The sequence below is a fragment of the Coturnix japonica genome, chromosome Z (assembly GCF_001577835.2).
Source record: "Coturnix japonica isolate 7356 chromosome Z, Coturnix japonica 2.1, whole genome shotgun sequence".
Lineage (NCBI taxonomy): Eukaryota > Metazoa > Chordata > Aves > Galliformes > Phasianidae > Coturnix > Coturnix japonica.
In genome coordinates, this window is record NC_029547.1 from 22786854 (window position 1) to 22814577 (window position 27724).

The window sequence follows — 27724 nt, forward strand, 5'->3', positions numbered from 1 at the left end:
AAATGAAAAAAAAAAAAAAAAAAAGAAAGAAAGAAAAAAAAAAAGAAAAAGAAAAAAGGAAGCTTTATTGTTTGGATTCTTAAATAAACAAGGCAGGTAAAAAAGCCAACTAGTATCATCACTAGGAAGGCAAACAATATTAAGTCATATTCTGGTAAAGAGCCCACAGTAAGTATGTCAATGAACTGGAAAATCCTGCCAAGCTAAAAAGGTAAACAAATCAGGCAAAAACTGTTTTACCTTGGTATCTAATTTTGAAAACAGTCTCCTTTCTGGTTAAAGAAGGCTATGCCTGGCAGGAAGAAAAGCTCCCCCACCGAAGCATGTATTTTTATTAACTACATCTAAATTTCAGTAACTCGAAACACTCAGGCACTTAAGAAAGTACAAAATAAATTCTGCCCTTCCCCCCATTTCAAGGAATCAGTTTACACTCATGCATGTACACATATAAACATTAACATATCTGTTTCAACCAAAAGCTTTTTTTAAAAAAAACACATGTAAATCTGCTCTTGCAGTTACAAATACAGTAACAAACAATACTTTCATTTTTGATAAAAACAAAAGCTTTTCTCTTTGATAGTAAATCATGCATGAAGGGAGCACAATTTTTTTAAAACTGCATATGCTTCACATACTGCTTCAAATGGCAAAGCTTTGCGTGCCTGGCCCAGCGCCAGTTGACAGCTCAGCTGGATATCAATGCACATTCTGACCCCCCTTGCAGCGTGTCACTTCTGAATTGTTTCCGCAGTAGAAAGTTTATTCAACCTCTCTCTCAAATTCAGTGGACCGACCATCATTCTGCTATTTAATCATAGCAGAACAGGTTATTTTTCTGACAGCACTAAAGCCAGAGAGCAATTCCTAATGAACAGCTTGATACAAGTGGAATTTCGACTGTTTTAGCCTCAATTAATTCTGCTGTCAAAACAAATGACTGCTTTTAGTGTTTAGATGTTAAGCTGCATCACAAAGGTCAATTTTGTATGTACACAAACACATAAGCAATCTTTCTCTTGCCATCATCTGATCCTGATCCAAGCTTTCAAATTTAGACACCAGGAAACCAAAAAATATTTTTTCAATGTTACAGTTTCTAACACCAGCTTCCCTATTTTATTGCCCTTTCCAGAAAGAGAAGTATTTTTCTGAGAAGGAGAATTTGGAGAATTTTATTTTTCTGCAGAAAGTAACTTCTTACTCTAGAATTAAAAAAAAAAAAAAAAAAAAAGAAGTCAAACTAAATTAAACACAGCCTATTTGTAATAATGCGTTATACAAAGATGAAGTCTTTGAGGTAAACTCCTATACACAGGCGAAAGTAATGCCTCCTATTTATTTCCATGGAAACTAAAACTAAAGCAGATGCAAAGAGCCCACTAACATGTATCTATTTGATAGAGCAAATTCTCAGCTATAAAATGTTCATTTTCAACACGGTCACCACCATTAGCTGTGCATTTTCACCAGAGATGAACAAGAGCCCGCATGCTGTGCCTGTAAAAAAATCTGCAGCAGTGGAGATGAGCTGTCACTGTCACCACTGACTGAGCTGATTGAGATGCCCTTCATTTTGTGGTGTGACAGCTGCGCATGGCCATTTAGAATGTGGCTTGCCTTTCACACCACCGTTACCACTGCTGAAACACACTGCCTATGCTCACATCCACTGTTTGGTCTCCAGAAACATTCAGCAAGCATGGATGTATGTCAATGAGTGCCATTTTTTCCACACAGAGATATTCAATGACACACCTTTGCTTCATCCACACATCCATGACAGATGCCATTTTGTCAGAGTGCCCCTGTGCTGCTATTTGTCACACAGCAACAACAGGGAATGGCATATTGGTGGGAAGGTGCAACCTCTACTCCCATACCACCAACACCCACTTCTGAAGTGATGGGTCAACACCTTAAAATAGGAGGCATTACTTTCAGAGCAGCCCTAGTAATTATCATACTAGGAAGACTCAAGCAAATATTAGTTCATGGATTTGCTCAGCTATACCTTGCAAATGAGGAGAAATTACTTAAAATAGAAAAAATGGCCTGAAAGCAGGCCAGACTGAGAGAAAATATTGAAAGAATGGAGGTATAGACATATCCTTAAATCTAATCCTATAAATAATTTATTTAAGTTTTCACTTCAATCACCAAATGTTTTACTAGGGTTTTTTTGTTTTTTTTTTTTAATGTCCTCAGGCTTATGTATCAGCTTAGCTTTCTAGAGTTCTTAACACTTCACTGAACCCTAGTTTTGTATTACTTTGCAAAAAATCCCCCCAAAAAAACAAAAACAAAAAAATCCACCCCATAACTACGGTATATTTCTAGTATTTCTTTTTAAGAAAGATAGCCCAGTGGCAGCACAGATAATTATGCTCATAATAAGTAGCAAAATGGGTATAACTTCCAAACAACGTCTCTTTCAATGAAGAGATTAATATACAAGGAAAGCAAACTTTGCCTGCATTCACTGAGCAAGCAGTCTATTCTTACCCTGATTCTGCTGCAAGGCTTTCAGCCCTGCACCCAGTTCATTGGTTCAAAGGAAAGAGCATTCATCTCAGGCTCTTCAGGTACTGTGAATACAACTCCACAAACACATTAAGCATGTTACTCTCAAGGGGCAAGATCTCCCTGTGGCTTGTACAGAAACAATAAACAAGAAAAGAACCATTACCTTCATAGCTTTAAAACAATTGCTATCGATTAGGATCTTTGCCAGCAGCAAAAAGTGAGTAGATTTTTCCCCGCTACATTAAGATGGCAAACACATTCAGTTATAAAGAAAATCATTCCTACTGCTCAGACAACACAAGAATTTTCAACCAAGAGACACTAAGAACACATCCAAAGCAGTTCAAAGTTTGAGATCCAACTATCCTGCAAAACCTGAACACAAAAACAACAAGCACAGGAAATTTCAGTGGCTTTATGAAACTCATTAAATTAGCAGAAAAACTAACCTCAGCCAGGAGGTTAGTTAGCATTGCTCTCAAATCCCTTTCTTGTCAGCACTCAAACTCTCTTTCTCACCTTCTACGCTCATGCTTCACTCTGCATCTGCACGCATGTTTTTTTCTTTAGTTTCTTCTTGGCTTGGAAAACAACTGCATATGAGATACGCACAGCCAACAGACCAACAAACATACACTTAGCTCTGCTGATGCCCAGAGCGTAACCAACATTGTCGCTCAATTAAATGGCAGGACAGTGTTCTTTCTTTACCTGTACCTTCATTTTTATCAAATCTTTGCAATCTGTACATTTCTGTCAAATTGGGAAAAGTGGCAACATCTTGTGAAAATGAAATGCAGGACTGTGTGTACAGTGTATAACGTGAAATACCTGCAACACGCCGCTCTGTGCCTTCAGGTTGCAGGCAGAACGTGCAAGTATGCAGTGATAAAAAAAACTGATACATACAAATACTGTTTTTCTTACACAATAATGAACTCAGGTTCTGCAACACCAGACATTAAGTACTTTAAATTGTATCTTCCATATTTAAAGAATCACTTATTTCTAACTGTTGCACACTGCATAAACCACAAAGCTCAAGGCTTCTTGCTGAAGTCCAGAACTCAAAGCTGTGAAACCACAGAAGATTTAACACCAGACCTGTTTGCAGTTTTGGTTGGAATTTTTGTGCGTGTGTGTGTATTTTTTTACTTTTTTTTTTTTCTTTTTTTCTTCTTTCTTGCTACTTTATCTTCCGGAAAACAAAGGAACAAACAAACAAAAACAGAAAAAAAAAAATAAAACAAACCAACAAACAAAAAGGGTAAACTTCTCCCAGTTTTGCTTGCTATGAAAATTTAATGCTTTAAAAGGCTACTTAGTTGACACTAGTGTCCAGAGAACCTCTTATACTTAGAGGAGAAATGTCTCAAACAAGCAAACAAACAAAATCCCTCAAATCCCTCAGCATTAATTCCATATAATATTATACTATTTATATGACCAGTATTACTGTATTAGCACAAAACGTCTCACAACGCTATTTCTATTCTCAGACGTTGAAAAGCCCTTCAATAGTCCTATTTAATTTTTTAATTATTGTAGCAGTAGCTATCCTGCACATTACTTCATTTTCTGAGGACTCTTATGTGCTCTTATTAGTACATTTTTCCTACTTTGGTTACTGCAAGGAATACTGCTTTGTTCCCACAGCCCCAATATAATATCTGCCTCTGTCAGCAGCTGTTTTTGTTTGTAGTAGGAAAACTGAAGTAAACTTGACACTTATTCATCATACAGTATCCAAGCTTTTCCAACTTTTATAGCACTTTCAGAGGTACTTTTCATTTTCTTCTGTCCCACATGCTGCTGAACATATTTGTATTTCACTTCAGTACCTTAGGTAGATCTGTGGAAGAAATCACAGAACTGTAAAGAAGTCCAAAGAACTCTAACAACCGAATGATCCCAGATGCAGTGGCAAAAGCATTTTTAAACATTATTTTTAGGTAACATCTTACTGTCATCACTGGGTTCTTTTTGACACATCAGTGAATGAAGTACACTCCTTTATGCTTTTCTACTGCTCTTTCTATTGACTGCAGCTGATCTATGTTTGTTTTGCAGATGTTTTTTGGGGATTATCATATCCAGTTCCTTACTTTCCTGAGAATTTCAGAAGTGGATATTCACCCAATAGGATCAACTCCTCTTTCTTAAATAGAATGGGTACAATTTTTCACACAGCTGGAAATATCACCAAACTTTCGAATGCAGATGCACAAGTTATAACAACACTGCACACCCACTGAAGATGCTACAACAGCAATAACTTTTCTGGTTTTGATACAAATTGTTCTTGATTCTACTTAAAACACAATCACCCCAGAGCAAAAACCTTAACTAACTTCCTCAGAGCACCACATTTGTAGCCCAGCCTGTCAAATGATGTTAGACTTCCAGTTGGTTGACAAATTCAGTGCAGTGCTGAATCTTCCACAGACACCGAGAGAATTTCACAACAAAACCTGTTGTTGTGACTCTCGTGACACTCCAGACAGACTATTTAAAGAAAATAACTTGTTATCTTTCAATTAAAACAAGTTTTCAGGTATATATGGTAATTAAATTAGGTATATATATAAATTAGGTATATATGATAATTAAAAACCTATGCTGGCAGATGAGGTTCCCTGAAGTCCACAGCAGCTGGTAGACTTTTTGTCAAAGAAAGGACCCAGTTTTAGCAGACAATTAAAAGACACCCCAAGGACAGGGACAAAGACACACCGAGCTTGCACCTCTTCCTTGGAAACAATGCTCAATAGCTTAAAAATATCTGTATTTGTGAGGAAAAAAAAAAAAAAAAACAACAAACAAAAAACAAAGAACAGTCTCTTCACTCTTCTTAGAGAAATCCTGAGACATCCATGCTTTATTTCTTCCATTAACTTCTGAAATAAAGCGAAGGACCACCTCCTTTACAAAGAATATTTTCCTGAATCTCCTGGACACTGTCATTGCTGAAAACTAAAGTCATTCTTCTGCTAGCCTTCTGCGCAGAATTATGTGTGGATACAGGCTTTGAAAAACCAAGACACTTCTGGCTACTTATACACCTATTCAAAACTGTTGCCAGCATTAAGATATTAACAATATTTACAGAAAAATATAAGGAAAATAAATGGTAAGAGCATAAAAGAAATACTTGCTTTGTTGTAACTCCTTGTGGAAAAGAAGCTCAAAGATGTCATGCAGAGCTGTTCAAAAATTAGTTTTGTCATGTTCTGTTTCATTTCCATGTACTTTGCCCTTGTTTAGCTTCTGAGAAAAGTGTTGTTATAAAACCTATAAGCTATTATGTTATCAAGCAAACCTACGGGAAACACTAATGCCACACCCAGCAGTGTTTCAAGTCCTTCCCTCAAAGCAGAGTTTGTTGTAGAAGGACGCAAAAAGCTTGCAGCTTTAATCAAAGAAAGCTTCAATATACTGCAGCATTTCTTTTGCTTCTCCATCTCTGGGAACTAAATTGTTTCAGAATTTTTGTAGAAGTAACACAATTGTTCCTGATGTCATTTTGTTTGCTCTACTCTTTTTATCTTGTCCATTTCTTCGCTAGATGTATTATGTAGTTTAACACAAAATACTAACTTAACGTTAATATGAAGTTAGTACAACTGTCCATTCATATACTATGCTCGTTACTTTGCTCCAGCTTTGCAGCTGCAGTGCAACTCACTTCGATGCTGTTGCATTCACTGTGGAAAAAGTAAGTAGTGCTTCACAGACACCTAGGTTTAAAATGTCTAAGTAAGCAATTGCTGAATGCCTAATAGCATGTCATAAAACTCCCACTTTAGCTTTGCAATAATCCCCACCACAGCCAGTAGACAGCAACAGAAAACATCAAATGATCTACAACCCAGTAGAGTTAACTGAATCAGATGATTTAAAGCCTAGGTAAAATTTGTTTAAATGTTTACTAAATTGAAGCTTTGATGCTTTACAATTCTGGTAACAGGCAATGCTGGCAGCAATAATGAGCTTGTAAGGAATCCAGATTAAACTGCTTTGATTACAATCCAAGCAGTAAACATAATGGTTTGTCAACAGTTTTGTAGTCTCTGAAATTCCCACACTGCTTTCAGCAGGAGCAGCATACCTAAATAAATAATTATTTTTTAAGACTTTAAGGTACAAACTTGGCTAACGCTTCAGAATCAGAGCTCCCAGATCAGGCAAGAATCACCAGCACACTGACAAACATACATTTTTCTGATATTCTCCACCTTTAGTGGTATCGATAATTTTGCCACAATAGCTATTAAATGTTGCTCCAAACAAACTGAAAGCCTTCCCTGAAAGACAAATTTCAAGATAATTTTAAAAAATGTATACATCCTGAATTAATGCTTACATTTGCTATTTAAACCTCCTGATGACTGGAGTAACCAGGAACCTTAAGACCATTTCTTTTTTCCCCCCCACACTGGTAAATTAAGCAAAATAGGTTTCACTAGTTCCAAAAAGACACAGACCAAACATTAATATACTAGGATTACTATTCCTTGTAATTACTGCCCAAATTTCTGGCACTGCTGAAGAAAGAAAAAGGAGCAAAAACAATAGATCAGACCTTTCTGAATCTTTTCATCTACAGAAGCATCATTTAATTAAAAGATCTTACACTGTTATTCCCAGTATCTAAAAGGACAAGTGAGACAAGGAAAACATGCAAAAGCCAGCGATGGCTGATCCACAGCAATTGTGGACAGGAAATACACTCAATTGCTTCTCCAGAAAGAGTGGACGGATTGCAAGTGCCAGTTTTACAGTATTTCAGCAAATGCAGATATCAAACCCCTCTGGACAGTTCTAGTTTATTGGATGAATAGGAAGTGAAAGGAGAAGTATTTTTACAGATGAGCAGTATTTTTGTAGACTTCTTTGTTTTTTTTCACAGAATAAATTCTAGATGTTTGTGTTGGAAGAGTCAGAATACAGTGTGTAAGCGGCTGATTCCTCTTTGTCAGATTTTCACTCTCTGCTAACATGGGTAAGGACACAGAGTTGGAAAGCAAATCACATTCAAGCTAATTCTGACTCTGTAAGATGGCTCAAACCAGCCGAAGACCAATTAATATTTCTTCATTATAGCGAAGAGATGATCCAGCACCTCTCTCACACTAAATAACAGCACAGCATACATAGTAATTGCCATCTGTGGACAATTGTTTTATTGGATGGTTATGCAGCCAGCAAGGATTTTGGCTTTCCATTGTTCTCTGTATTACAATACAATTCTTGTTTCCCTCTTTATTCAGTTTTAAGAAAATTGCAAAAATAAGAACAATAACTTAATAAACTACAAGCAACCGCTAACAATAAGATCAGAACAAACTAATGAAAGAAAGCTAAGTTTAGCTTTTGTTTGGACAATGCAGTACAGCTGTCTTCTCTTTTGGCTTTCAAAGTGAGTTTCTGGGTAAAATATGTAGTGGGCAAAAACTAATACAAGCACAGACATATACAGCCAGTTTTGTACAAATGAGAAGAGAGCGATATAAAAATGGAAAACCATTCATGACTAGCTACAGCTATTAAGGCTGCATATTTACACACAGTATGTATGATCCTGACAATTTCAGACAAGAAAAATCTTGGAAGAATGAGCTCATATTTCCTAGAAGCTTCTGATTCTGGAACAAACCAATTTTTTTAATAGAAGATTAGCACATTAAGCAAATAAAATCAATTATATATCACAAATCTGGCATAATATAAATATATAATTTGTGGAATAAATACATTCCACAAATATGGAATTTACATAAACTCCAGTATCAGTTTAACATCTACATGGGAGGAAGAAAAACAGACATTTTCTGACATGTCATAAACAAATTTTCCCAAAAACACAATCCAGCAGTTTATGTCAGATGGAAAATAGATTTATCTGAAGTGGCCAGACACGGTTTTGATAAACACTGCGAGACAAAAGTATCCTCCAACTGAGCTCAAGTTCAAATCTCCTATTAGGCCTAATAGTAGAAACAAACGAACTTCAGAAAATGGTTCAGAGAATATATCAAAACACAAGACTGACTGCTTATGGAAGGTCCCGACATCTCTACTTCTCTTCATCAAAGATTTAAGGGACTTTTTTTATAATTTAAATTTAAAAATGTGCAACTCAACATTTCAACACTGAATAAGAGTAGAAAACAAATAATAAACAGAACTTCAGATAGTGTGCTCTTTTTAAAATAAATTTGAAGTCAATTAAGAAAGAAATAGGTGATGAAACTCACTGGACAAGTTACTTAGATAACAGTTAAAAAAAAAAAAAACCCTTCTAAGGAAGTCCATAAATAAGTTTAAAAAACTCACAAAGTATTTTACTGTTTGAGAGAAATTATGTTTGGACAAGAAAACCAGTGCATTAAACTCAACCAGTCTCTGCATATTAAGACTTCAGCTAACAGAAATCAGCCACCAGAGGGAGCCCATTTAATCCTTGGACACCATTGCACGGTGAAAAATTACATATACGCAGATGAGAATTTAAGAAAGTAATTGTCAGAAAAAAGATGGTAAATTGTTTATAATTCACACAATAAAACAGCCTGCCCACAGTACTTCCTTTTAGATTCGTACTTATATTTGTGTTTGTAGAAATAGGAAAGTGAACTCTGCTATAAGGTATTATAATTACAATTACAATATAATAAACTAAAATATTTTGTTCTGCGTAGTATTTTATTGTACTGTTCAGTACCTCAGAATGTGTCCCACCAACTACTTCAGTACATCGGCTTCAAACTAATATGGGGTACAGAATGCCTACATACTACTGAAGATTATTTAATTATTCCTTTTATTAATACTCAGGACAGAATCTTAAGACTTTTTCCTACACCTGTGTTGTACTCCAAGTCTTTATCATTTTTATACAGTGAATACTTTGACTTCTCTGAAAAGCCAACTCCTTTTCCAGGGCAATTACTAAGTTAACATCACAGAAACACTAATACCATTTGCACCACAGGTACCTTTCTACCATGAAATCACTAACTTGTGGAAAAGCATGTTTTGAACCAAGAAAAAGCTTTCCCTCCCACACTAGATACTTTTTTTTTTTTTCTTTCCTTATTCTTTATCTAAAAATTACAAGACACGCAGGAAATGTTTGATGATTGTTCCACACACATTCTTACTTCTGCCCACTGGAGTATCAGCATCACAGAATGAACATCAAACAATGTTATATCTGGTCACCATACATAACAATTCAGTAAAAATGCTCAAGATATATACTGCTCTGCACATCTCTGCTCTGAAAAAAAACCTGAAGATGCTATTAGGCAGGACCCCCAACACAATAAAACTGAGTTCCTGTGCTCAAACAACTAGTGACCATATACTCATGTCTGAATACTAAACGGAACTCAGTGTTTTTCCTGTAATGTTAGATGCACACTCTGGAGAGACTGTCCTTTTCTGCCAGCTGAGAAAAGCCTGATACAACGTATCCAACAAGTAACATTTTCAGGAAGTACTGATCAATCTGATACTAGATAAAAAAACAAATCACCAAACTATAGTCTATTAAAAACATAATTTTATGAGTTAACCAAGAAAACCAGACCATTACAAAGTTTTATAACCAGCTTCAGACACATCTGTTCTGAATATATCATTAAATTTGGATTATATTTTGGAAATAGAATTTATGCAGCAGCACACTGCACAAAGAAGCTCATACGAAGGAATGGTACAGTTTAAAAGCTTCCTCAATGATCTACACTGAGAGACTCAGAGCTACAAATTGCCATGCTTTACGAACATAAGCCCTACAAATGTGTAATAATATGTTATCTAACTTTTCTGAAACATTTAACATCAAAGAGAACTCTGAGAACTCAAAATATAAGAGCCTTACAGCGATAACACTTTACAAATGGGGTTTGACTTGTTGTTAGGGGTGGAAACCTACAGTTCTGAAGTCAACATTTCCACCTCTGTTATATTTAATCTCTTACCTGGTCTTTCCTTGCCAGTTCCTTTTGACTCAGCAAACTTCTGTATTAAACTCTCAACTGTAGTATTTGTCATGTTATTTATAAATTCTTCATGCACCTTAAAAAAAAAAAGCAAAAACAACAGAACACCACATACAATGTGAGTTTTAATTACATTACTTTAATTATTATAATTTTTTACTTTAAGTAGTGTTTAGTTTTAACACTAGAATTAATGTCATAATATTTCCCTATAAAATACAATAAAGAACTTCCAGAAATTAACTGGCATTATATCAAGGAAATCCCTCTATTGTTTTAGGAGTTGCAAATTTGTGTACAATACAGACTCCAGTGGGGAATGAAAGAATATAGCTAGATGGCAGGTATGCGATTTACTCCCACCTCTTCTATCTATGCTACTTTTCTACATACCATTTTCTGAATTTGTCAACAACGTGTTCCATACAATGTCAGAAAGACAAGATGTCCCTTAAACCAGCACCAGTTGAGGGTGTGAACAGCTACTGCTGTATTATCACACGTCCCACCTGCTTCAGTAAAAGCACTACGGTTTTAATGTTTTTGGTTTGTCAAAGGAACAAACACATGCTGTTAATAAGTTTTTCAAGCTAGGCAGTACATATTTGCCTTAGAAATAAATAGCATGACCCTTCTGACTACCATTCATGAGCAGAAAACCTGAATACTGAAAAAAAACAGTGACTCAAATGAAGAGCACCCAAAAAAAAACCTGCACTGAAATGCATAAAAGTGTAGATTTCTTTAATTAGGATTATTAGTTAAACCAATTTGCTTCTAAAGAAAACATACTGCAAAGTTTCTTTTAAAACCAAGGGGTTTCTGCACATAAGAATCAAGGTGCATAAAACATTTTGGAGCTCTTGATTGATACAGTTTCAAGTTCTAGGTAAAGAAAATGTGAATTCATCACTGATTCAGTATCTAGTGAACAAGACTTGGAAATACACTAAACATTCTTCAAATTGCCAAAATCCACTCTGTTCTGTTAGCTCAATGCTAGATTATTCATCCTAGGAAGTTTTTACAGAGTACTATAAAATTTGTGATCTCAAACTTATAAATGAAACAGCAAGCCGTAAAATTTTTGGTTCATGCTGAATTTAGATACAAAATAGATTCTCAGTACAATAAACAGAATCAGAGGTGATCCACTCAGTAAGAAAGTTCAGAAATGCTTGCATCAGGAAATACACATATCTCAATAGACCTCAATGACTATTTGACAGACATTCAAATTTCCTTCAAACAGCTGAAAAACAAGCTCAGTACACATCCAGTGTTTTACATATTTGGCTAAAAGAACTGAAACTGCTTGAAAGAATTTTAAATCCCCTGTTTCATTATTATTTATCTACTTTTGGTTTAAAAAGTTGCTGCTGCTTCAAAGATGCAATCCACAACAAGTAAGGAATGTTCTACTTAGTAGTTAAGAAAAAATACATAGTTTAATCCAAATAAACAGATAATAACATAAAAATTACCTCTCCTATTTGTAAATGAATATCCTTTATGGTATTTGACAACGATTCTATGATTTCTTTCATATGAAGTAGATGTGTTTCTTCAATGTCTTGAAACTTCTGTAATCCAATACAAGTCATTATTGATAACAAAGTCTTTCTTGAAATGTTAAGCCTTAAACTGCAATAATTAAACAATCTAAACAGAAAAAAAAATCAACTATTTTTTTCAGATTATTATTACAATTATTATATTGTGTCTAACAAAGGAAGGTGCAAAGTCCACGGAATAGTAAACCAGTGTGTTTCTTATTATATCCTTTTGGAACCATTACCAAGCTTTTCCACCGTCTTTTTAAATTTCCAACTATCTTGGCCTTTTGAAAATTCTGACCTATAGGATTGAAGGTCATTTTTTAAAAAAATATTTTCTCTGTTGCATTACCAAAAAGTTTCATCTGCTTTTTCATCTGATCCCAGAGATTCTATTTCCAGATCTCCTTTAGCACTTTCAGCTATTTTGGTTGTTTCCAAGAGACTACGCAAAGTATTTAAATATTTTTAAATCCATTGTTAAAAAAAAAAAAAAAGCTTCTAACAAGGTATCAGGTGAGATGTCATTTTTTCTTAGCAATTACAGAACAGTTGTATAGTAAAGCTACAGTTTTACTCAGAAAAATGAACTTTCAATGTGAAGAATATCTGTAAAATCCGATTTCTAGGCGATAAACCAAACTATATTCTTATCCCCCCTGTAATCGCAATACAATCTTCCATGTTCATTCAGCAAAAAATACAACCTGCAATTCAACTTTTCAAAATCACGCAGTACAAGTCATTTCACTTTAACACTTTTAACAGAACAGATAATAAATGACACAAGGGAAAAATACATAAAATTTATACATGTAATTTAGTGGAGACTTAAGTAGGAGAACAGGACATCTAAGTGAGGACACTACTACCTGATTACATAGAACAAAGCAACAACAATTCAAGATGCTGGTGCTTCCAGAATAATTTTATCTGAACTCCCCAGTACAGTTTAAGTGAATGGATTTTGGACTGGAACAGCAGAGAATGACTCATTTCTCATTTACTTCTCTCTAGATGGGGAGTTGTATTAAACAATTCTGGTATATTTGGTATCCTTTCTTTAATAGCAGCGTTGAATCTGAAACTCAGATATCAGAAAGACCAAGTTCTAACTAAGTTTTCAAAGCAGCAAAGTGGTTTATAATTTAGAAGAGTAGAATTTTTGATGTCAGGATACACAAATCTTCTTACTGTAAAATCTACATTTCTAAGAAGTTAAAAAAGATTCTAACACTTCCTACTTTTACATTTGTAATGCAAGTATGACTTAACTTCCCTCATAATTTCATCTGCGCCTAAAAACTGAACTTTTTAACTAAGGAGAAGAACAAAGAATTTCAGACCAAAAGTAAAATTATATTTTGCTTTTTGAATCAAAAAAACAAAAACAAGCCCAACCCAAATAAATATAACGAAGAGCAGAAATGGTAAGTTATGTTTTCTGAAATCTGGGATAGTGAAAAAATATCTCTACAAAGTGATTTGGAAAAGAAATTTTAACAAGCAAGAGCAAACAGAGAACTTGACATCCTCTGCAATATAGTGAAACTCCTTAAAATTCTAGATATTTCTTTGATGCTTGAATGATATAAAGGTTTTTGACCACCTCAACTAAGCCCCCAAGGGAAAACACCTTATCAAGCAGTTACTGAAATGTTTTGTCAGAATGATAATAAGAAAAACAAGATGGGTCCTAATACTGCAACTCCTATGAATGAATTCTGTTTTACCAGTAATTCAAAGGATTTTCTGTGTGATCACAGTGTATCTAGAACAATTTCAGGAGTTCATTTTTTTTTTCTCACTACATATTTCTTCAGAAATTCTCTCTGGAGTGCTTTTATTCCAGCATGTCATTCAAGGACACTTCCATCAAAATACACGTCATCGCTGTCTTTCAAACCTATTACTTTTGACAGTAAAGCTTACACCAATTTCCAGAGATCATTCTATTTTGAAACAGTTCCTCATAAGCTTTTGTTTCAGACATCTTCAGAGAGATAAAACAGAATATATGAACCTATTTCAAAAGCACCCCATTTAATAGAACACTTACTTGTGCAGTTTCTGTCATTTTCTGTTCAAAATCAGATTTAACTGCAGCATATTTCTCCACGTACAGTTTATAGGTATCTGTAGCTTTCTTCGTTTTAACTGTTGCCTATAAATCAGTAAAAAAATGTCAAATATCACACACACAATTTAATAGTGACGTTACAAACCTTGGATTAAGTGAAAGCCTAAGATGATCTAAGAAAACACTGAGATGTACGCAAACACAAATTATCATAATAAATTTTTACCACAAAATAACTCAGATTCAAGCTATTAAGAGATTTCTCGTTTAAAACTTGTTGTAAGCCATGTATAGAAGAGCAACAGATCAACTACCTAACTTAAATCCTTTCTCCCTGTCATCCAAGACTAACTTTTAATATACTTATTTTTAATCCAGTATTTCAAAGCATATATTAATGAAATTATTTTTATTCACAACTGTTTTTTTTTTTAATTAACTATTTAAAAAACAGAAAGAAAGCCAGGATAAAATTCAGAGCAAACATTTACTACCGCAACTCTGAAAGAATCAAATGCTTTTAGTTTTGTTTATTTAAAAGGTATGGTTCTCTGTTAGAAGTGAAAGAAGAAAACTAAGGGATGTGGAAAAAATAATGAGAACAGATTAAGAGGAGATATTTCAACAATAAATTAATGTAGAATATGCTGATAGGACAGATTCACGCAGCTCAGATTTGTTTACAGTAGAACTTCTTTCTTGAGTTCATAAGGTACTGATTTTTTTCCAACATTTGTTGACAGTAAACCAAATTTTTTTCTATGTACATTATTTTCTTAAAAGACAAAAGAAAATATAGGAGAATCCCAGTATTACATACATAGGAAAACAACAAAGTGATTCTTTCTGGTGAAAGAAGATTCTTTCAAAGTTTATAGTACAATATGGGATTAAGTTTTTTTGAACCTTTGTAATTGCTATTTCCAAGGTAGAAGCCAAAGATTATTCTTATCACCTTTTTTGCTGGCTTCTTCTTTCAGAATGCCTTTTTTTTGCACTGAAATTTCCCCTGATTTTAACAATTCATAAATCACTTTCAGTTAATGACACCAGTAAGTACTACATGTTTACTATTCTAGTTCTGAAATCTTCTTTCAAATGAATTGTATTGCTTCCAGAATAAAAACAGCTTAAAGTGAATTGCAGAGCAGAGCACTAGCTATAATTTCCTAATGAATCAATACCAAAATACCCTTCAGAAGGAAATTCTTCCATTCTGCAACTTACAATGAAAAATAACTGAAAATCCTAAGTATACCATTAGCATTTGCTCACCCAGGGAAACTTAAAAGTTTCTTCTATCAATTACTGTGTAATTGAACTCTGTATGCATGGGATTTTGAGGCAAGCAAAATATTCTCTGCCTCCAGTAATCATGTTTGTCTATGAACAGAATCATGAGTGTTGTGTGCATAAGAGCATTCTCTGAAAACAGTTATTCAACAAGGCAGACAAAATGATGAAACACGTGAGCATTTAATGATTAGCTACTAATCTTTTCTGAAAACAGGATGTGTCCATTCTCAGGTACCGCAGTTGCTAGAATTCTATTTAGAAGATTAACAGTAACTGAAAGAATAAGGATCAGTCAAGAATTTTTTTGTCAAGTCACTATAAACAGAGAAGTTAACGTGCCAGCGAACAACAGGAAGTTATTACGCAAGCTACCACTACCAGTTGCAGCAAAAATTGCAAGCTTTGATACTTCCTTAAGATTCTTCAATAAAGTATCTCCCTGAATGTTAAGCTTTGTGATAAGCTCTTGGCATACTGGCACAGATTCCCTGCTTTGTGATAAAGTGACTATTGCATCATTTTGATAAAAACATCTTTCATGTTCTGCTAACCATAATAAAACTATTCTCTGCCAAAAGAAAAACAAACGAAAGCAATCCTTATCATGTTATTGAAACTACAAGAGTAAATTGGAAAAACGATGTGACAGAAACGATTTGATAGTCACAGTTGCAGGTTCCCAGCAGAAACCTTTTTTGAAGCATTATCTGAGTATCAACCATGCACTAATTGCTTGGGAAAAAAGAAGTTCTCATGGAAGATACATAAAGCAGTAGAACATTGCCTTCATCCTACAATATTTCCTCTTTCTTCTGCAGCTAAACAGACATTAGTTTTTGTTGTTTCTGACTGGACAAAGGATTGCAGTGTTACATCTTGAGAGCAAGCTTTCCATCAAGTAAGCTTCTCCTACTGAAAAATTTCAATTTATTTGCAAGAGCATGCATTTTCAATAGACTAGCAAGAGAACATCAGTGGTCTCACACAATGCTTATTCATATCTAGAGTCCAATATGGATTGTCATTCAAAACATAAACAGGGAGAAAAAATAGGTTTGTATTAGAGATTAAAAAAAACAGAATATGGTTAACAGGACAATTTTCATCATCAGTGAGCCGACATTATCTGCTCAACCAAGACAGCAGAAAAAAGGTGCTAAGATCACTCAACTAAGAACAGGTTCTTATACATATCACATAACTGAAGCAGAAAAAGGCAGAGGTATCAAGATTAAAAAAAAGAGAGAAGACACAGAGATGCGGGATACATGACTACTTTCGCCTACTACTACCTTGTCTCCTTAAGACAGCAAAAAGTTTCAGTGTTCCCTGCAAGGTGCTCTTTACCTTCTGCTCAGCACTGGCAAGGCTGTATCTGAAATGCTGCATTCAGTGCTGGATTTTTCAGTGCAAGATATACTGGAGCTAAGGGATCCTTCCAACCTCAGCCATTCTGTTTTTCTATGATAGGATGAGAGAGACATAGCTCCTCAGCCTACAGAAGAGAAAGCTCAGGGGGATCTCATCAGCATATATGAAGGTAGGGTGCAAAGCTGACAGAGCAAGGCTTGTTTCAGTGGTGCCCAGCCACAGGGCAAGAAGCAACAGGCACAAACTGCAACACAGAAAATACTTCTACACTGTGCGAGTAACAGACTACCAGCACAGGTTGCTCAGAGAGGTTGTGGAACCCCCTCCTTGGAGATCTTCAAAAGCCATCCGGACATGGTCCTGGGCTACTGGGTCCAGGTGTCCCTGCTTGAACAGGAGGGTTGAATCAGATGACTTCAGAGGTCTCTTTGAATCTTAACCACTCAGTGATTCTGCGAATGGATCAGACTCTCCCATGACACAAGGACAGTGCTAAATACAGCATCAGGATATTCATCCCTAGGGGGTTTGGACCAAGTAACTTAAATTAATACTGAATGTAATGTTAGCATGTTTTTCTATTCAATGGAACAGACTTCAAATACTCCTATAATTAGCTACTTTGTCTCAGTTGAAAGAACAATACAAAAGTTCCTACTCCTCAATTCAAAAACAAGTACAGTCATTGAGTGCTGGCATATTTATCTAAGAAAATGCGTCCAAGAATGTAATTGAGGATGAAACAACTATACACAATTTCTGTAAAGGCTACTAAGAAAAATGATTATATGATGCAGGTAATCACACAATAAAGAACGAGAACTGCATTGAAGTTAGAACAGATAAGGAAGTATAAACAAAACATAAAAAGGGATTCAAAGTATTTAGATTGTAGAATAACCACAGCTTACCTATTTTTAACCCTTTCAGAGCATATTTCTTGATAATATAACATAAATATATTAGATTGACAACACAATGAGTTTAAGTAAGATGTCACAGAACTACCTTATCAATTTCTCTCGGCGTTGCTCCTTCCTTTTTCAAACGTTCTTGTTCAAGACATTTTGCATTGTAGTTTTCCTTGGACTTCTGTAATGCCTGAGTGATACTTTGAATGTTTTGCACTGCTTCCAATGTTCCTGAAACTTCTTCTTTAGTCTGCCAATTATTATGCAGTTGTCAGAAACATATAATTTGAATTTCAATGTAAATAAGTCTTTGGACAGGCATAAAAAAGAAAAAAAACAAAAATCAATAACCTTTTTATATGCTTTAATTTGTTCATCTCCATACTTGTGAACTTCTTTTATTAGCTCTTGTAATCTCCGCACAAGATCCAAGTGGCAGCTCGCAAGTTTTTCTGTTGACATTTTGAAAACATCCCAAACTGGTGCAAACGTCCTGGGTTGAGGAAAAAAAAATTAATGTTCATTGCGATTTTTTCCTTTAGATCAGCTAGACTTTTCCTACTAGTGCTAAAGCATAATGAGTATCCTTACAGAAATTAAGCCGTGTTCCTAAACTAAAACAAACAAATAAAAACATCAACAACTGCTATAAATAATATCGTTTGTAAGTCTTTCAACTGGACAGCAGGTCACTCAGAAAGTAACACCTCTTTTTTATTTCCATGGAAACTACAGCAGATACAAGGAGCACAATAACATCTTTTGAGAGGGCAAATTACAGAACTCTCTTTTTCAACACAGTCACCACAGTTAATTACTCATTTTCACCAGTAATGAACAAAAGCCTGAATGTCATGCTTGCAAAAATCTTCACTAGCACAAGTGACCCACTCTTGCTACTGCTAAAACACACCAGTCAGCACCTCACTGCACTCACATCTGCTATTTGGTATCTAGAAATGTCCAGGAAGTGTTGGTGAACATCAGTGGGTTATCCCTCCATCACTATCTGTCACACAGCAAGAAAATGTAATGGAATATATGTGGGAAGGTTCAACCTCGACTGCTGTACCACTAACACTCACCCCAGTGTGACAGAGCAGCATAAAATAGGAGGCATTACTTTTGGAGCATCCTTCATACTGTTTAATAACTTCAGTACTTTCTGGTTTTTACTCATTACAGTCAATAAAGGTAAAATATAAAAGTTGGTGCACTTCTCAGTTATCAACACATCAGAATGATAAATGATATTTGTAAAGATGATGCAAGAACAGCTCAAAACCTTCACATGTGTAAATATTTTTATATGCATACTGTAATAGCACAAATAACACTATTTGACTAGCTACATTTCTGATTGTTGTAAATTACTATAGCTGCAAACCGCAGGAAAAAAGGAACTGGTAAAGATCATCCACCACTAGAAGATATCTACTGGTCAAGAGAGAAAAGAGAGAATAAATGCATGTTAAAGGAAAACGGAGGGCAGGTCATTCCTCCAATTCATGTTTCTTGAATTGATTTATTGAGCTGACCTAAACGTGCACTCCTACCTGTTTTCTGATTAAACCTGCTGCAAAATTTGTACCATTTTATAGTCTTTAAAACACTGATATTCCTACTCAAATACAGGCAGAGAACCTTCAAAGAGCAGCAACAAGTGATCAAACTGCCCACTGACAACTCCATACTTTAGCTCTGATTACTGCAAATAAAAAGAAATTTCCTCTCATCTAGAAAGTCTGAGCTATTGCCTTGGTATTTCTAACACAACAACAAAAAAACTTCTCATCCATTACTCATTCTATTCTTTTACAAAACATAACCCAAATATAAAATTTTATCTCCTCAAAATTATTAGGTTGGAAGCACATAACACTAAGTCAAGTTCTTTACAATGTCTGAAAAGAACATAACAATGAAACCTTGAACACAGAGGAGCAAACAGTCTATGACTGTTGTTATGTTTTGCTTTTTATTTTTTTCCTCAGTGAATAAAGAACAGTTTTGTTCTTATCATGGCTGCACCATATCTTGCATGGCTGCACATTAGTTGAAGGACTAACAATGATTTTTAAAGGTGACAAAGTTATGCTGCCTTCAGCACCATCAATACAATATTCAGAATCAAGCTGGCTTCTTACCATGTACACGGTTAATTACTTGTCTTTTATATAGACTTACTCACCCTAGTTGTGTGTAATTGCTTGCTGATTTGGCAAGTTTTGTCATTGATCTTGAATATGCTTCCTCTATTGTAGCCCTGTCAAAGAAAATGATCAAAAGCATAACTTAAATTCTGATAGTACATGAAGACAGACTAACATGGATTCTAAAGATGCAAAGCATGGGACTTTCTTCTTCAGCTGAAAACTTCTCCATTTTAATAACCCCTCAAAAACTATATGCAAAAACACTTAAGTATGTAAATAAACAAAAATAAATCTCAGAACATTGTGACAGAATGTTGAAGTGAACAGAAACAAGTAAAACTGAAGGATCTGAGAATTGCAAAATATAACATTTTCCTTCTTACATCGCCTGTGCTTCCTTCTGTCTTTAACATTCCTTGGTAACAGTGAGAACTAAGTCACATAATGATCACCTGCCTAACACTAGAGGTTTATAGAACAAAAAGATCAAATACATTTGTAATAAAGCCATTAAATAAACTGAACACTTACTGAACAACCATATTTGATCATCATAACATGGGGTCTTGTCTTTACAGCACTAGGGGTGGTTTTTATTTATTTTTATTTTTTTTATTTTTGTACTTTTAGACTCTTTGCAGAATGGCATTTGAGTTTGAACAGTAATTCAATATGCAACAAAATGTACTGTGTTCCACTGTTTATGCTTACGTTTTGAAGAAGGATCTCTCAATATATCCTGATTTCCTCAGGTCAACCTCTTCCCTACAAAAAGTTTCATTACAGTTTTCCTGCACTGGTAACCATATTTTTACTTGTCTTTTGGAGATTCAGAATCCAGGAGTCACCATTAATTTCCTCCTTTACTGGCGCACTTGCCATGCAGTGTAGTCACACAATATACAACAGCAGTTATATGTTTTTGAAATCTTTCTCCCATCAGCTTTCCTCACCATCCTATTAACTAAAGTTAACATACACACTGTCTAAATTTTCCAACTGAAATTCATATTCAATGATTATGAACATATGAAACAAAGTAGTAATAGTCACCTGAAACTTTGAAGGACACATTTACATCTACTGAACTTTAACATGACAAGCTGAATGGTTAGGCAACAACCCTGAAGCTGCAAAATGCAACTCAAGTACAGCTTAAGTCTCACTTAGAAATAACTACATATTTATCCATCATGTGAAACAAAACTTTTCCTCCTTGAGTAGATGTAAGTATTCTTGAGGATCTGAAAAAGTTGGTAAATTTCACTCACTGTAACAAGCAGTGACACAGGCACGAACGAGGCACAGATGCTTTTTAATTGCCACAATAAGCAACGTGTTGTGATAAATTATCAACAATAGCTCAGTGCTTTTTTTTTTCTTCTTTTTTTTCTTTAGAACAATTTACAGAATACTTCAGCAAACAACGTTCACAAGCTGGGAGTTATGAAACCTGCTACGTGTTATCTACAAAGAACAAACACTAACAACCAAAAGATGCTGCTGACTAACTGGGCACATTTATCTTCAGTTGTTGTACCCACTGACTTTCTAGAGCTCTCTGATGTACTAGTAACATTCTGTGAAGGCCTGTTTAAATTAGTTTGCACTTGCTTAAAGATCTGTCTTTGCTTGGGATATGCAAAACATTTGAACTGCAATGGGAATTGCCAATTTCTTCCAATTAAAGAGTTTCTTTTTAGATTTACAGACAGCTGGTGCAGAAAAACGACTGAAAGACTTCTGAAGAAAAACCAACACAGTACCTATTCAGTTCTTAGTTGAGCACATTTACATGTAAACATCTTAGATGTTAAAGACACACAAACACAACTGATAACTGACCTACCAAATCTTCCCTGTATGTAAAGTCTGTATTTTTACATAAAACTGTGTGCCAACACGATCACTTCTTTAAAAGCAAAATGTTTATGCACTTTAACAAGAATAGAACAAATCTATTTATTTTTCAGCAGAAACATAGATACCCTGTACCATCTAAGATTTAGCAGCAGCGAGCAGATTGCCTGCCACACAGTTCACTGTCAGACATACTTCTGAACCTCCTCAAAAGCAGTAGCTATTAATTACATAAGTCTTTCCTATTTGCATTTTCAGAATATTGGTCAGAAGGCAGTAAAGAATTGTCTGAAGATCCAGCTGACCCTCAGATCTTTAATGACTTTACCATTAATAAATACTCAAAAGGAAAAATGAAACCATGAAACAACAGTGTTGAAAAATGAATTAGTAAAGATAAACTAAACACAGCCTAGAAAAATTATCTAACCCTAGCAAGCCTAGAATTGCATTTGTAATGACAAACGAAGTGCACACATGGATGAGGCCCAAGGGCCACACAGGTCTTAGTAGCTCCCAATGTGTCTCACCAGATCTGGGACCCAGACAGAGTACAAATATTTTGTTCATAGGAATGTACAGGGTTTTAACAGCAGATGCAGTAACATACACAGTCTTTGAAATGAACACACTTCAAACATATTTACAGTAGCTAAGTACTTAAGTTTTGTAAGTATCACCAGTAATACACAGTCTGTGAATTACCCACGAATTTTCAGTTGTCATACTCCTGTCTTTCCACACTTGAATAAAACTGGCTAATATGTTCAAAGGGACAGAGCACAAACATCTAAGTTCAGTTTTCACAGGGAAAAGCCCAGAAAAACAGGTACAAGCAAGGCATAAAAACACTACATGTAGGAGGCACCTAATGATTCTTGCTCATCTGTCTTCATATTTTTAGAAGAAAAGGGTGAAGTAACATTCTATATTCTGCAGAGGAAGGGGGGGGAATAGATAATTCTGTGCAAAATCCCTTCATTACTTTGCAACAAACAAAAGACACAGAATATAAGCAAGGTGGGAAGTTTTGTAAGAAAAAATATTTTTTTAGTAAATTCATAGGAAAAACATTCAATGTACGTAGAGTGAAGATGTCAGAAATTTCAGTTTCATGAGCCCTAGACATTTAATACTAAGCATCAGCAAATAATGGAAGAGCAACTGACATCACCTACCTGGACTTGTACAAAGCATTTGACAGAGTCTGGCATGACTTCCTGGTAGCTAAATTGAATGGATTCAAAGAATAGACCACTTGCTGGATGAGGAATTGGTTGGATAGTCAGACTCAGACAGCTGTGGTCAATGGTTCAAGGTCCAAGTGAAGACCGGTGATGAGTGGTGTTCCTCAGGGACCAGTACTGGCACCGGTACTATTTAACATCTTATAGGTGACACTGAATGCACCCTCAGCAAGTCTACAGATGACATCAAGCTGAGTGATGCAGCTGTCACACTAGAGTGAAGGGATGACATCCAGAGGGACCTGTACAGGCTTGAGAGGTGGGTCCACGCCAACCTCATTTAGTTCAACAACATCAAGTGCAAGCACCCAGGTTGGTGCACTCCCAAGCACAAATCCAATTTGGGTGGAGAATGGATGGAGAGCAGACCCAAGGAGAAGTATTTGGGGGTGTTGGTTGATGAAAGATTTAACATAAGCCAGCTATGTGCTCCTGCTGCCCAGAAGTCCTGCTGCCTAGTTGTATCCTGGGTTGCATCAAGAGAAGTGTGACCAGCAGGTGGGGAGGGAGGTGATTCTGTCCCTCTACTATGCTCTCATGAGATCCAACCTGGAGTACTGCGTCCAGCTGTGGGGCCCCCAACACAAAAAGAACATGGAGCTGTTGGAGTGTGACCAGAGGAGGGCCACAAAGATGATCTGAAGGCTGGAGCACCTCCCCTACAAGGAGAGACTGAGAGCATCAGGGTTCTTCGGCCTGGAGAAGACAAAGCTCTGGGGGACCTCCTATCAGCCTTCCAGTACCTGAAAGGGGCCCACAGGAAAGCTAGGGAGGGACTTTTCATAAGGGCATGCCATAATAGAACAAGGGAAAATGGCTTTAAAATGAAAAAGGGTAGGTATAGACCAGGTATCAAAAAGAAATATTTTACTGTGAGTTTGGTGAGACACTGGAACAGGCTGCCTGGTGAGGCTGTGAGTACTCCCTCTCTGGAAGCATTCAAGGCCAGGTTGAATGGGGCTTTGAGCAGCCTGGTCTACAGGGAGGTGTCCCTGTCTATAGCAGGGGGGCTGGAACTAGCTGACCTTCCAACCCAGACCATTCTATGAGGATTCTATGATTAACAGAGTTTGACATCTCTCTAAAGCAAAGCTGTACCACAACCCTGGCTTTATCACATATTTTCTGGATGAAGAAGTTCTCAAAACACAAAATCCCTTGGTTTGTGTACAGCTTTGGACAGGAACTTGTTCATCACAAAGGGCCTCTGAAGTTCACTTGTTTCTACTTAGCAGAAGGATTTTTGTCATTTTCTCCACTACATGTCACTGTGAAACTATGCAAATATCAGTGTCTCTAAGTACCTGCCAGATGCATAGTGGTGACATTTTGTTGCAGTCACTTCAGGCAGAAACTGGAACTTTGATGACAAATTCCAGAAAACAAAGGCTGTATTCTGGACAGTTCTTACTGCAAGAAACCTTTACTAAAAGAGGTTCTCTTACAAGATTTTTCCATGTGTCATCTGGTGTCAGTATCTGAATAAGACAACACTCGGAACCAGACAGATTAATTTCATCCAGAATGGAAATTTTTGTATCTTAAGTAGCAGTAGCTATCCTTCTTTATAAAATAGGACTGAAAACAGCACTAGGTCATCTGTTTAGGAAGCTGTCACACAGGCAGATTTCGCTCCCTTCTGTCCCATAATGAAGAATATGTCTTATTTTCTGCATGTATTTTCTTATCCCAACATATCACACCTCCACATCAGAAAATGAAATAAAATAAAATAAAAATAAAAAAGAAGAAAATTAATTTTAATTTTATTACTACCTTAATCCTGAAAGGACAATTTTTTAGGATCATGCTGGCAATAGCAAGATTTCCATTCTAAAATCCACAGTCAAAAAACAACATGTAATGACAAGCTGAATTGAAAGCCACAAACCACACAGTAAAGACCCAGAATCTTCAAGGACGAATACCTACCTTTCTCTAATAAAGTCTGCTAATTCTTTTGTTGACAAATGTCCGTGCTTCATGTTATGATAGAGAACATCAAAGCCATTGTTCCTTTCCCCCTGAAGATTAATAAAAAGAAAGCACAATCATGAATCACAAAATGCTAAAGCAGTCACAGAATGTAAGTATAGAACCTGTGCATTTTAATAATGAAGCATGTTTTATGAAAAAAATGATTTCTAACAGTTCAGCTTCTTATCAGTGGTTGTTAGCTCTTTTCAATCCTTTACATGTAAAGTGAACTAAGTTAACATCAGCAACCACTACCACCTTTCTAATGACAACTCTTTTATCCCATATTTCTGGGTATATTCAAAGCCATTTCCCAATTTCTAGAGGTCTTGTAATCTTTTGACTTCCATCTTATCACATACTTAATGCTGTGCACACTCTTCATTCTCCCATATATTTATTATTTCCCAAGAACTAGAATTCAAACATTGGGATCACAGGACATTCCACCTATTTAAATCTTCATACGTCATAGCTTTTTGTTTGTTTTGTAAAAATGAGTAAAAATAACAAATATCTTCAACTTTAGGGGTATCTCCTCTTTGTCTTAAGTTTAGTTTAGAAAGTTAAATTATTTTCCACTCAATGAGACATATCTCACTGTTAAAACTGAGACACTGCCCTAAACACTAACTAATAAACTGAGCCAGCTTATCGCCTTTGGCACTACAGTGAACTTCCCCTGAGCAGGAGAAAGCAACAATAGGAACTAAAAGGAAGGCGAGGCAAGGCACAGTAAAATAGCACAGCAACTATAAGACTTTTCCTGTCAACTATCCATTCCCCTCCTCCCTCCCAGATGCCTCAGATCTGTATCACTGCTGCTAAAAACACAGTAGTATGCCCTTGGGAATGCTGCTTGCATATTTAGAGTAGAAAGGAAAGAGGGACTGAAATAAAATCCTGGATTTTTCTCAACAGCAGCTCTACATTTCCAGCAAGAGGAACCCATGATCTGGTCATAAATCTCTCCAATCTTTTCTGTACTTTTTGTTCAGAAACAAAATTTGTTCATACGGCCTTAAGGCACACTTGATCAGGGAAGTTATGCAGCTGAAAAATAAAGCTGGCAAATAAAAATAAAGGTTGATGATGTAGGTTATGATGAAGATGTGATCCGCAGCACTGTCCAGCAGAAGAGGTGGGAGTGAGGAGGCAGCAGTGGAGAGCTGGAAGCCTGAGCAAGTGGCAGCAGCCACAGGCAGACGGAGGAGCCTTGCAGCAGCAGGCCCACGTCCGAGCAGCCTTAATGGCACCGGATCAGACATTGGTCTTATCATTAACACCGCAGGTTCTCGTAAGGGACAGCAAACATTTACACAGATTTACAAATAACAAATGACTGAAAGGCAATTTCATTCAGATTACTAGTTGGAATTCTTTGCTTACGTCCTCCAAGCACTGGGGGAAACAAGCAAAAGCCAAGGAAGCAGCAAGAATAAACACGTATAAAATGACTGTTCCTAAAGCTTCAGTAAGCTGCAACCTAAAAATGTTCATCAAAATGCAGATCAGCCTAGTACTAACGTAATTACAGAGAAGACTCTGAAAAGTGCAAGCTGAAGAGAGTGCTCCAAAAATACAGCCAACTTTAAAAGGGCAATGTACAGAGTGTCTTTTTAAGTTAGAAAAATAAAATGACAGGAACACCAACTAGTAGGAAATGTCACATTTTTGGAAAAGTGCAATAACTATTTCAAGTATGAGTCTAATCACAGCAATTTATTAAACTGTTTGGAGTAACTAATGATAAGATACTACACAAACAGGTTTTTAAATACTTTGTGCTTGTGAAATGCAACTACGAACTAAAAACTAGCAGATTAGCTTTGAGGAAGCCAGATATCCGCACATGCAAGAAGTAAAGAGTTTCACTCTTATCTAATTACCTGTTTCTCGCATCTTGAAGCTCAGAGTAATTCTGATTACCGGTACAATAATATGTACCTTATTAAGTTGGAGCATTTACAAAACATAAACCCCAACAAATGCCACCACATCATAATAATACCAGAAAAAGTCTATAGTTAAGATCTTGCCAATATTTCCAATCAGAATACAAAATAAAACTCTAATTTAATAGTTATGATGCTAAAAGTGGAGGTAAATATTTATGAGTAAGCATTAGGCACATTTTCCAGAAGACATCATGCATGAATTTGTCCTTGATGGCGTGCTTTCTCTTTCCTTGGTTTTAATGCTTTCCTCCTACCTGAGCCAACCCACTGAACAAAGTGTGCTGTATAGCCTGCTGCTTAACATTTAAGTATGGCTGTTCACAATGTTTTTAATATCTCCTATACCGCAGCTCCATAAATTTCCTGCCAGTTTAGAAACACAGGAAGGGTAGCACAGCCATGACCCTACCTTTGGCTGCAGCTTTCCCAAGTGCTGACAATCTATCAGAAATAAAACCCTGCAACCTTTGCAGAATTGCATGATCCAGAACAACCAATTCCCATCAAGAACTTGCTCCTTAAGTGTAAATAAATTTTAAACTGTGAATGCAAGAAAACCAGTTTTTCCACTTAAATAAAGTTTTCTAATCAGTCCTAGTTCTGTTCCTACTCTCATGCTGAATAGTTGACAGCACAACAGAAAACGGCAATAGTTTCTTTAATTAAATAAAAGTCACATCCTTTATGCATTATAAATAGTTATCAGAGGCTAAGAGTGTATATGAAAAATTTACTATGGTTTAAAAGAAGCAGCAAGTCCAAAGCAGGCTCCTA

At 35.9% G+C, this 27724-nt stretch overlaps 1 protein-coding gene across 5 annotated transcripts in view; it reads right to left on the reverse strand.

Moving 5' to 3' along the window:
* Nucleotides 1–27724, reverse strand: part of FCHO2 (FCH and mu domain containing endocytic adaptor 2) — a 79438-nt gene that overhangs the window by 43209 nt on the left and 8505 nt on the right. For all 5 annotated transcript variants that reach the window (XM_015848831.2, XM_015848834.2, XM_015848832.2 and 2 more), the window contains exons 2-8: nt 24948–25039; nt 19944–20018; nt 18104–18245; nt 17850–18002; nt 14154–14258; nt 12023–12121; nt 10518–10614 (exon numbers count right to left, since the gene is read on the reverse strand). In XM_015848831.2, the coding sequence (XP_015704317.1) occupies nt 10518–10614; nt 12023–12121; nt 14154–14258; nt 17850–18002; nt 18104–18245; nt 19944–20018; nt 24948–25039 (763 nt within the window). The remainder of the gene's footprint in view (nt 1–10517; nt 10615–12022; nt 12122–14153; nt 14259–17849; nt 18003–18103; nt 18246–19943; nt 20019–24947; nt 25040–27724) is intronic.